This window comes from Amblyomma mixtum, chromosome 6 (genome assembly GCF_055824585.1).
Source record: "Amblyomma mixtum isolate Tamu chromosome 6, ASM5582458v1, whole genome shotgun sequence".
NCBI lineage: Eukaryota > Metazoa > Arthropoda > Arachnida > Ixodida > Ixodidae > Amblyomma > Amblyomma mixtum.
In genome coordinates this window covers 128912762-128925124 of record NC_143017.1, presented here as the reverse complement: position 1 = coordinate 128925124, position 12363 = coordinate 128912762, and the positions used below count along the sequence as shown (strand labels likewise).

At 49.3% G+C, this 12363-nt stretch overlaps 1 protein-coding gene across 1 annotated transcript; it reads left to right on the top strand.

The window, feature by feature from the left end:
- Positions 1–2451: 2451 nt before the first annotated feature.
- On the top strand, positions 2452–11352 carry LOC149340384 (uncharacterized). The gene is made up of 2 exons (XM_089549147.1): positions 2452–5071; positions 5520–11352. The coding sequence occupies exon 1, from the start codon at positions 2452–2454 to the stop codon at positions 4750–4752; it is 2301 nt and encodes a 766-aa protein (XP_089405273.1). The 3' UTR covers positions 4753–5071; positions 5520–11352.
- Positions 11353–12363: the final 1011 nt, after the last annotated feature.

Sequence of the window (12363 nt, the reverse complement as noted above, 5' to 3'; positions counted from 1 at the left end):
GACAGCCAGCTTCATGAAGTGTGACTGGCTGCGAAGCAAGAAGGCAACACGTCGCCAGGGACAGGAACGCCTGGGGAGCGAAGAACAGATGCGTGTTAGCCATGCTGGCGCAATAGCTGCTCCCTTGCCCACTGAAGATGGTGACGGGCTGGAGGGCCTTTAAGTGCTCAGGCTGCTGCGGTGTCGCTGTGGTAGCAAAGAGCCTGATATCTGGTACGATGACAGGAGATTGTTCCGCGATGTAGGCGCATGCGTGGCAACAGAGATCGGTCGTATCGGCATCGGGTAGACAGCCAGCTTCATGAAGTGTGACTGGCTGCGAAGCAAGCAGGCAACACGTCGCCAGGGACAGGAACGCCTGGGGAGCGAAGAACAGATGCGTGTTAGCCATGCTGGCGCAATAGCTGCTCCCTTGCCCACTGAAGATGGTGACGGGCTGGAGGGCCTTTAAGTGCTCAGGCTGCTGCGGTGTCACTGTGGTAGCAAAGAGCCTGATATCTGGTACGATGACAGGAGATTGTTCCACGATGTAGGCGCATGCGTGGCAACAGAGATCGGTCATATCGGCATCGGGTAGACAGCCAGCTTCATGAAGCGTGACTGGCTGCGAAGCAAGCAGGCAACACGTCGCCAGGGACAGGAACGCCTGGGGAGCGAAGAACAGATGCGTGTTAGCCATGCTGGCACAATAGCTGCTCCCTTGCCCACTGAAGATGGTGACGGGCTGGAGGGCCTTTAAGTGCTCAGGCTGCTGCGGTGTCGCTGTGGTAGCAAAGAGCCTGATATCTGGTACGATGACAGGAGATTGTTCCACGATGTAGGCGCATGCGTGGCAACAGAGATCGGTCATATCGGCATCGGGTAGACAGCCAGCTTCATGAAGTGTCACTGGCTGCGAAGCAAGCAGGCAACACGTCGCCAGGGACGGGAACGCCTGGGGTGCGAAGAACAAATGCGTGTTAGCCATGCTGGCGCAATGGCTGCTGCCTTGCCCACTCAGGAGAGACATGGGAGAAGCCTTTGCCCTGCAGTGGGTGTAGTCAGGCTGATGATGATGATGATGATGATGATATCGCAAGGCAACCTACTTTCAGGCGTTATACGTACGCAACCATCTGTTTTGCCGGGTTGGCTCCTGGTGCCCATGGCAACACTGCGCATGCGCCGATGGGGCTTGCACACGACACGGTGAAATGCTCCGCAGCTAGCGTAGTGAAACTTTCTCTTCAAAACAGACCACGCGATAGGTTCCCAATCGAGGTAGGGGTGCAGGTGGAACAGCACTTGGGGTGCGCCAAAGGCACGCATTTTCCGAAAGCGGGAATCTTTTGGTGGGAGATCAATAAAATTAAAAAAATTGTTAAGCCATATCTCCTCAGGTAGCCACGTTTAAGAAATTGCACAAGCTGATATGGCTATTCAAAACAACCGGCTGCATGTATCCGCAGATCTGCAGGTGCTATGTTGAACAAAACCGTCAACAGGAATTCAGTGTTTAGACTACCTACTCATGTTCAGGGCACTAGTGACTGTAACCTTGACCAGCCGATGCACCGAAACTTTTTCCGTGTCAGTGGAAAACGGCTGCTCCTCTCACCATGTGGTGTATTTTTCCTGCAGCATTAAAATCTCTAAAACTCGTCACCTTTAAAATCTCTCTCTGCTAAACAGCAGGCAAGAAAGCACGCTAGATTATCTTGATCGATGCCTGAGTGGTTTCTAAGAAAATGATGTGTCTTCTATGGCATAAATTTAAAGGAAATCGTTACCAACTACATAGAAAAACGTATTCCCAAAAAAATAAAGAAAATTCGCAAAATAAATCTCTGGATTACGCGTGAAAGTCTTGCACTGGAAACTGCAACTAAAAAGAATGTAACGAGCACGTGTCTGCCGAAATGGAATGCAAGCTACCCTGCGCCAGGCTGTTGGCCTTTCAAAACGTCACTATACAGCGAGCACGCACTGATGAGCTTCATTAGGGAGTGGTCCGCAGATATTTTGAAGGCACTTCCCTCGCCTGCTTGGACATTTTCTAGGGCTGACAGTGCAATATAAATAATTCAAAGCAGGCGCCCTACTTTAATGTATAGTTACAAAGTTAAGTATCAAAAAATTTTGACCACCTTACCAATTAACCTGATACATCTGTTGTCTGCTGTCCGCCAAGATTTGTATTACTATGCCGCAGAAGTCAGCTATAGACTTCTAAAAGCCTGCTTTTAAAAATCTTTGGTGGGCTTTCTAGAAGCGCCAGCGGGGCTGCGTACGCCTAATGCTGTCCTAAAGCGCAAGATTTCCCATTGCGAGCTATAAGCGGGAACTGAGATAGTAATGCAAAGAGAATTCCGCGAGAGGTCGTTCTATTAGCAGTTAAACTGAGCCTAGGGAGAAAATGAGCTAACGTAGTGATTGGGTCATAACGCCCACATTCTTCTCTTTCAGACGGAGATGTGCCTGAAAACTGGTGCTTTACTCTTGTGGGCCGTGACAACAGCCTGTGGCCTCAGCACGTCAATGAAATGCACACACATCGCTCCTTACGCACCGCTGCTGCAGCCCCTAAAGCGCTGCAACGTGACCGTTGAAAACGGATACATCCACGCCATTTGTACCATTGTTCTTGGGTTGGGAACTGAGGGATATTACACTCTTGCCGACCCGGGGACGCTGACGATGGAACAGCTGCTCGTCTCCGACGAACCTGTGGACAACAGAGCTCCTCAGCATAGAATCGTTTGCATGTCGCTCCGATCCGTGAAGATTCAAAAATGGGATACATTTCCGCCAGGAATGGACCAGAAGCACGACCGATTCCTTAAGTTCGATAACCGCACTATTGAACTCGAAATCCTGTACGTCCTGTTGACATACATTCGCCAGATGACAGTTAAAAGCACGTTCGGCAAGCCTCCGCAAGCCGCTGTCGCCGTCTGCAACGGGACTCTAGCCGATGGAAGCTGTAACTTTGATGTCTACGGCTTCGTCGACCGTTATAGGTACAACGTTACCTCTCAAGACAAGATTGTAGATTCATTCATTAAGTTCTGGAATATTCACACCGTCACAATCGAGGCTGTGAACGTCACGATCAAAAACCTAGACAAGCAAATCCCTGCCCCTGTGTACCTGCTTCGTTGGGCTATAATCGCTAATATAAAGCGTTTCTTATTCTATAAATGCAACTTTGATAAAATACTACCTTGGGGTATACCGCAACTCGTGTTCCAAATCGAGCGCCTCGAGTTCTTCCACACGCCCATTCAGGAGATCCATCCACGTGTGTTCGTCCATGTGATCCCAGGTTTAAGGTATGCCTCGCTTATCGGTACAGAATTACCCCAAATTCCAGAGGCAATCTTTTTCTTAGAGCTTCTAGATACTCTCGACATGTCCGATACCATTGTTCCACGTGACATCGAATTCCAGTACTGCCCCGGGAATTGTCAACGGAACAGCAGCGTTCAGCGGCTAATTTTGAGTGGAACCAACCTCAGCTCGTTACCCAATCGCGCCTTCTGCGGATTTCCGCTGCTCAAGAGACTGGCGTTAGACAATTGTCATATAACTAACATATCGGGGTCTCCATTTGAATGCCTGGAAAACCTCAAGAACCTATCAATGGCTGGCAACAAGATTACGCATTTGAACGGCGAAAACGTGAAGGGACTTAGAAAACTTACTTTTTTGAACCTCAATGAAAACCAGATCGTGCATTTCGAACGCCCGCAAGTATTCTCCTCCTTGAACTCCTTGACTCGACTCATACTGTCTCAGAACGGGATTAAAGAACTACGGCTTGGTGCAATACAGTACGCGCCTATCGAAGAGCTAAATCTTGCGGATAATAGAATATCAGAGTGGAAGGGACCTTTATTTGCTCGCATGGCTAAACTGAAAACACTCCTCTTAGACCACAACGTGCTGTCCACAATAAGCGAAGACATGATGTGTGACATCGAAAACATCAGCTACGTGAACCTCAGCTGCAATCCCTGGGACTGCTCAAGCTGCCAGCAGAACAACCTTCTTTCGGTGCTGCAGAAGCACCCTGCTCAGTGTACCGACTGCTTTGTCTGTAAACAACCTGAGGAGCACGAGGGAATACACGTTCTCAAGGTGCCCTGGAATGAGGACGACTGCGTCCCGCCCGACTACTACAGAATTTATGGTGTTCCTGCGCTCTTCTCTATCATGGTCGCGTCCTTGGTTGGCTACGCCATTTACAGTAACCGCTGGTACTGCATGTACTGCCTGCTGTACCTCAAAGTAGCCATTAAAGCGTATCGAAGACAGACGCACACAGGACGCTTTCTGTGGGACGGCTTCCTCTCGTACCACGCCTCGGACACCAAGTGGGTGCGAGACGTCCTTCTTCCAAAGCTCGAAGTTTCCATGAAGTTTCGGCTCTGCGTGGCCGACAGGGACTTCATCCCGGGCCTCCCGATCACCGAGAACATCTGCCGGGCCATATCGCAGAGCCGCGTGTCGCTGTTCTTGCTGAGTCGGGAGTTCTGCCGCAGTCGCTGGTGCATGTTTGAGCTGAGCCTGGCGCAGCATCGGCTGTTGGAGAACGACCGCAACGATGGCATGGTGTTCATAAGGAAGAACGACTTGCAGGAGTCTGAATTGAGCTCCACGCTAGCGTACCTACTCAAGTCCCGCACCTACGTTCAGCTACCGCCCGAAGGTTCGAGCGAGGCCCTGAACAACTTCTTCTGGCTCCAGGTCCAGGCTGCTCTGCAACAGTAGTCATGTGAGCTACCAAAGCCGCCAGCCACCGATATGTTACGGCTGCGGGTTCAGCGGACACATCTCCCGCCTTTGCCCGCGTCGCCAATTTTCTCGACCCCCTGTGCAACGCGCACCACGCTTCAGGAATGACGCCCAGTGGGAGCAGCCACCCGCTCCCCTCTATCGGCCTACTTCTCCCCAACGCGGTGCACGCAATGACTCCCCTGTCTCCGATCGCAGCATCACTCCGCCGCCGCAGCGACAAGGCCGTTCACCATCCCCACGTCGCCGCTTCGCTTCTCCACCGCTGGGAAACTAGGCGGTGCGGCCGATGGAGGTAAGGTTGCCGGACAGTCAACATCGCGAATACTTCTGCCTATAATCATGCTCAAGAACAAAGTGTCAGTGACTGTAGACAATGTTGAAACGGATGCTTTAGTTGACACTGGTGCCGCTGTGTCCGTTATGAGCCTTTCATTCAAAAACCGCCTTCGAGAGAAAGTTGTTTGTATGGGACAGAATGGGTACGTTTTGTGGAGTTGGGGGTGAAACTTTAGTTCCGATTGGCTTGTGCTACGCTTCAGTTTTGCTTGGTGACGAGTGCTACCGCACAGAATTCGTTGTGTTGAGACGTGCCATGCATGACGAGATCTTGGGTGTTGACTTTTTGCGCGAGTGTGGTGCAACACGACTTCAGTGCCGGTGAAATTTCTCTGAAGCCAAACATTATCCCCGTATTAGTGGATAACATGTCCCAGCCTCATGAAGGAGTTCTCTCCCTGCAGGATGATGTGCTGCTGCCGGCTATGACGGCAAAATTTATGCCTGTGAAGTCATCCCAACATTTCGTAGGCCCGAACTCATTAGTCGTCGAGCCAAATGTCTCGAACGGGCGAAAAAAAAATATTTTGGTGCCAAGCTCCGTCGTCGAGGCAGTGGATGGCGGCGCACTCATCTGGACTGTGAACGTGTCAGAGGAGCCTGTTCGCCTTCCTTCTGGTTTATCGCTCGCAAGATTTGAGAACCATGTGACCCACGCCATTGAAACTATTTCTGATGTCAGCGGAGCAGCGCACCATGAATTTAGTGCTGAGCTTGAGCGCATGGTCAACAAATCACTCCCATCTAGTGAGGGATTTGTGTGGTATTGGGTACTCCTTTCTGGCTGTTCTGTATGGCGCAAGATTCACACAAATCCCTCAACAAGTTAGAAGAGAACACCCTTAGGAGACTACAAACCAACACATACCCAACACCAGCTAAATTACACCAGTGGTACCCTACACTATACTCTCCGCAGTGTCCACATTGTAGAGCGGTAGCTAACCTCTACCATATGGTGTGGGCATGCCAATATAATCCCTTAGTTGACCCCATTCCCAACTCCTCGGAGGAGCAGTGGGAGGCTATTCTGCTCAGCGATGATCCTGACCGTCAGCACTGGCTGGTGGGGAGGGCCAGCGCAGCAGCAGCAGCCAGTGGACTACCGGACTAGGCGGCCCACCCACATGTTCTAAGAACATTGAAGAAATAAAGATGTTGATAATCAATCAATCAATCCCGTCTAGTGAACGCCATACGCTGCAAGAAATCTTGGCGCGTCATGCTCAAGTGTTCGACTTTGCCTCTAAGGGATCGGGTAGTCATTTCCCATAAAATTAACACAGGAAACGCACCCCCTATTCGCCAGAAACCTTACAGAGTCTCCCCGTCAGAGCGCAAGATCATTCAAGAACAGGTGGACAAAATGCTGCAAAAAGGAGTCATCCGCGAATCTTCCAGTCCGTGGGCCGCCCCTGTGATCCTAGTGCGAAAAAAAGACAACTCTTGGCGATTCTTCGCTGACTACCGTCGTCTAAATGCGCTAACAAAGAAAGACGTATACCCGTTACCTCACATTGACGACGCAGTCGATTGTCTGTATACGGCGTCATATTTCTCCTCTGCTGATTTTCAATCGGGTTATTGGCAAATTTCCCTGCATCCTTCCGACCGTGAGTAGACAGCCTTCTTAACACTAGATGGTTTGTACGAATTTAATGTAATGCCATTTGGATTATGCAACGCCCCCGCAGCGTTCGAGCGATTTATGGACACGATCCTTCGTGGCTTAAAATGAGAAATCTGCATGTGTTACCTGGATGATGTCATCATTTTCGGCAACACATTCCAAGAGCACAATGAAAGACTCCATATTGTTCTCGAATGCATCGGATCGGCGGGACTCACTTTGAACTCAAAGAAGTGCCACTTTGGGGACCGGCAAACACTAGTTCTTGGCTTTCTCGTCAACTACGATGGTATCAGGCCGGATCCACAGAAGATCGCTGCAGTACGAGATTTCGAACCTCCACGCACCCTGAAATGCCTTCGGAGCTTCCTCGGACTCTCTTCATATTTTCGTCGCTTCATTGCTGGCTTTGCGCAGATTGCCCGCACTCTCACTTCTCTTCTGCATAAGGATTCGCAGTTTGTGTGGACCCCCGAGTGCGACTCCTCCTTTCATCAGCCGAAATCTTCTCTCACGTCAGCTCCCCTCCTGCGGCACTTCGACCCTTCTGTTCGGACGGAGATCCACACTGGCGCCAGTGGCGTCGGTCTTGGGGCGGTGCTTGTCCAGCTGCACGGTGGGGCTTAGTACGTTATTGCCTATACCAGCCGCACGTTAACAAAATGTGAGCGCAACTACACTGTCACTGAAGTGGAGTGCCTCGCCGTTGTTTTCGCTGTGCACAAGTTCCGACCTTATCTGTATGGCCGCCACTTCACCATTGTTACGGACCATCATTCTCTCGGCTGGCTCATCGCACTTCGCGATCCATCTGGTCGTCTGGCGCGCTGGGCACTGCGCCTGCAAGAATATAACTTTGCTGTTTGCAACAAAAGTGGGCGCCGTCATAGTGATGCAGACTGCTTGTCACGCCACCCGTTGCCAACCTCAGTCAATGATGAAGACGCTTTCGAAGAGTGTAGACACGTGCGAGCCGACGTTCCCCAGTATGGCGACTTTCAGCCGAGAGCAACGTAGGGACCTTTAACTGCCGCCCATTATAGAAGCGGCGGAAGGAGGATTAGATTCAACCCCATTTATTATCAAAGATGGTATTTTGTTCAAGAAGAACTACTCTGTCGATGGTGCTGCCCTGCTTTTGGTTGTTCCTAAAAGTCTCCGGTCGCAAGTCTTGCACGCTATGCACGATGACATCACATCTGGTCATCTAGGCGTCTCTCGTATCCTCCATCGAATTCGGCAGCGTTTTTATTGGCCGCAAGTTTATAACACCACCAAGTATTACGTTGCAACATGTGAACAATGCCAACGCCTTAACGCACGAACCACCACGATGGCCGGTCCTTTGCAGCCCGTCAAACCACCCACTTCCCCTTTTGAAAAAACTAGAACTGGCCTGTTTGGTCCTTTCCCAAAGTCTTTAGAGGGACGCCGTTGAGTGATTGTATGCGTGGACAATCTTACCCAATACGCCGAAACCGCTGCTCTCGCTACCGCCAAGGCTGATGATGTTTCGTCGTTTCTTCTCCACTCTGTTATTCTTCGCCACGGCGCACCCCGTGTTATAATAAGTGATCGTGGACGGCAATTTACTGCTGTTGTCGTGGAAGAAATGCTCCGGCTTTGTGGATCAGACTACCGGCCCTTTACACCGTACCACCCGCAGACTAACGGTCTTACGGAACGCATCAAGCACCCTGACAACTATGTTGTCCCTGTACGTCTCGTCTGACCATCGCAACTGGGACGCCATGTTGCCATATGTGACGTACGCTTATAACACGGCAAATCATGAGGTCACCGGGTATTCTCCCTTCTATTTGCTATATGCCCGAACTTCCCGCGTTTTCCTCGATACCATCTTCCCGTTTTCCCTCAACGACAACGCGTCCGTTGCCCAGATACTCTGCCGTGCCGAAGAAGCCCGTCGAATAGCCCGTTTACGTACCCTGGCCTCTCAACGCCGCTCAAAAGAATACTACGACCTACATCATCGTGCAGTCACTTACTCTCCTGGAGACTTTGTCTGGCTTTGGACGCCAACCCGCAAGCGAGGATTATATCAGAAATTTCTGTATAAGTACGATGGCCCCTTCGTCGTGTTGGACCGATTGAATGACGTGAATTACGTCAGCGCCAAGGTGACGACTGATAAACGTCGTTCCCGCAAGACACAAGTCGTTCATGTGGCCCGCTTAAAGCGCTGCCAGCGCCGATCTGTCTGACTTTCTCGAGGACGAGAATCATCTGCCCTCGGAGAAATCGTTACGCCGCGTAGCGGCTTACTGACGACTTGGAAGAACAAGAGGGAGGTGCGCGCGGACTGATCTGGGCTCTGAGCCGTTTGCGGCCAGCTGTGTTCCGTCCAGCCTTCACCTGTATAAAACCCATTCATCCGCTGCAATATGACCAATATTGAAAGATGCTAGAGACAGAGGACTACCGGTGCTGGAGTAGCGACATTCTCGGTAGATGTCAGACACTGTCACCATTCGTCTGTGTCCACACACCACTGACGCTAGATCACTTCGTGGAGGCTTTACCTACAGCCCTATCCTTGTAGCCGTTAATAAGGGGTTCATAAAGTTAGAGCATATATGTTAGCGTATAGTCTTTACGGGTTGCGCTGTGCCTTTCAGTTTATCGCCGGCTATGAATTATTTGCAGGTTACGCTCCACCTCTCCTGTATGTCGCGAGCAATTTAGAGGTGAAGCCAAAGCCATCATCCTGCCATAGAAAACTCACTCGTAGAAAACGCACTCTCGTAGAAAACGCATTTAGATGTTCAAAACACTTTGCTAGTTGCTTTTTCAGGTGGGTCTGTATATCCCGTCATGTTGGGCTGTCTGATCCTCCGGTTCTTTGTGGATAGACAAAGATTCTTGCAGCTCAATATGTTTCAATAGCCACTACAAAACGCTTACAATTATTCCTATAACCAGCGAAATCAATGTTGACATCAGTTGCAATGCATTCCTAAGATTTATAAAGTAATATCTGTTTAACTGTTGATTCTATCAGACAAGCAATATGCACAGGTGATGAGTCAGCATAGAGCTCAAGCAGAAAAGATTACTGCGCTTCGGAATAAATCCCTTCGTCACCGACTGAAACGCGTATTCATTTAGGGCGCCTTCAGTGTACAGTCGTGCTAATATCAATAAGGGAAATTTTGTAGTAGACACTCTTGCCTTCATTGTTCACGTGAGGCGCAATGGCTCGCTCTACAGAAACGGGGACTATATTTTAAGAGAGTCAGTTGTCAGTAGCGGCAGGAAAAACTGCTTTAATATCCCTTGATTTTCGGAGAAATGCGAAAGTTAACGTGGCTTAAAACTCTACGCAGTAGCCTAAACTTATCACAAACACCTTAGAAAGCAGTGGAAACCCGAATTAACCCTTATGGCTACTCGGGAGCGTTGCCTTTTTAGTTTTGGCAGCGGTAAGTCAGGATACCCCGATGCACGCCGCCTACAGCAATGGAATGCAAGGGAGCGTGTTGCGCTGACTCTGGAGTCAGAGCAACCAAGGTATCAAGAAGTTTTGTCTCCGGCAAACGAGAGTGGTACAAGGCTAATAAAAAGGCAACAGTATGTCCTCTTTTGACCTGTTTCAAGGTGGTCGTCTGCTATTTGAGCATCACCCGCCGTCCATTCCCCACTCCCCCCCACCAAAAAAAAAAAAAAGCGGGTTAGTCCCGAAAAAGAGAGATGCTGAGATTGCCGGCGCTTAGCTAAACGCGGAAAGGACTTGGACATTGAACCTTTGTTCGTTTGCTCATGCCTTTCCTCGAAGTGTACTCTTTGTCAGGAATACGGGTCTTGGGAATGCTTTTTGAAGCGTCAGGCGTATTACTGAGGCCGTGAGATGAAAGCTCATGTTGCCTTCGATTCAGTGGATTCTTATGATTCAATTGACATGCAAAGGCACTCTTGATAAAGTTATGTGCATCGGTGTCTGCTTCATTTGTTTATTTTTTGAGCCGATGAACGACAAGACGTCACGATGAACCTAGGGAAAGGCGGTTGTCCCACTTTTCCGACACTAGTTATGGACATTTTCCCTTCAGCGCATGTGAAAATTCTGGAAGTTTACGTTGTGTTCTGGTTATTTTTCTGTCTGTTCTACGAGCTTTCCTGTGTTCATTGTTGTCATTTTGTCACCAATCTCTAGTTATACATTTTGCACACGGAATGAAATGTATTGAAACTGTGTTTTTGGTTTGTGCTGCAACACTAGCCTGTCATCATATTCATAACGTGCTGCTTTGGTTAACCGTCTTCGATAAAATCTCCTGATTTCCAAACACGTTTTTAGATTTGGATTCGTACTTTTTATCATCTGAGCATGTTTCATGCGCACTGTGTACATAGCCCTCAGTTCTTGCCTTTGCAAAAGTACGCAATCATTGACCTTTTTTGGATGTGTGTAAGAGAAAGGGAGAGGGTCCTTTTTTCAAATGGGTGCCAGGTTACTTTTGTAAAGCTGTTCTAAAGCAGGACAGTTGACAATTTCGTGTTAAACTTTTTTCTGTACCCCGTAGAGTGGTGCTGGATTTACGCGCGTGTGTTATTCGATTTTATAATAAAGGAGTTCCTGGACTGTGGCTATGAGCGCGGCTTTTTCTTGATTCATATTTTTTGAGCAGCTTTCCTATTTTTGGTCAAATGTTTTAGGGGAATCCCCCAAGGTGGAGTAGATTTGTAATAAGGGGGTAATTACTCATTGACATCCACCCGAGCGCAGCCATACGGCTACAAATGTAAGCTATACAGCTTTCTCAGAAACTTCGTAGTTAAAGAAAAATTCGTCCTGGTCCGGGGTTCGAACCCGGGACCACTGCTTCAAAGGAGCAGTCGCTCTACCAATACAACTAACCGGGACGGCAAGCTTATGGTAGGGCGAGAGCGAATTGATCAATAACTCGAAGTGGGAACAATGTTGGTAAATGTTTTAGGGGAATCTCCCAAGGTGGAGTAGATTTGTAATAAGGGAGTAATTCATCATTGACATCCACCCGAGCGCAGCCATACGGCTACAAAGGAAAGCTATACGACTTTCTCAGAAACTTCGTAGTTAAAGAAAATTCGTCCTGGTGCAGGGTTCGAAGCCGGGACCACCCCTTCACCGTAGCAGTCGCTCTACCAATTCAGCTGCAATGGCATAACTGCGAAAAATAGCAGCAGATAATTGAGCCTCACGGCTTTCACACCAGTCGTGTGACCCCAAAACCCCTTAAGGCTTTCCAGCTGTTGTTAGGTGTTTGGAGAAACGGCCATAAAAAAAGTTCTCGAGTTTGACCCATAGAACACTGTGCGAAATATTTGTCCTGCCAGCGGAATTCTACAGTTATTACATCTTTTCTGGTTCTGATTCAATGGGGGTTAGCCTCTCAAAGCGGCTCATGCTATGAGGGAAGCCGTAGTGGAGGGCTCAGGATAATTTCAAACTACCGTGGTCCTTCAACGTGTGCTATCATCGCAAAGTGCCCGGGCATCTACATTTCGCCTGCGTCAAAAAGTGATTGCCCCCGCTCGGATTGAAACCGCGTCTTGGGGGCCAGCAGTGGAGTGCCATAACCACTTACCGGCCACGGCGGCTTCATATTCAATCCTTA

Coding starts and splice junctions, on each gene's coding strand:
- LOC149340384 (XM_089549147.1), top strand. CDS start 2,452: ATGTGCCTGAAAACTGGTGCTTTACTCTTGTGGGCCGTGACAACAGCC.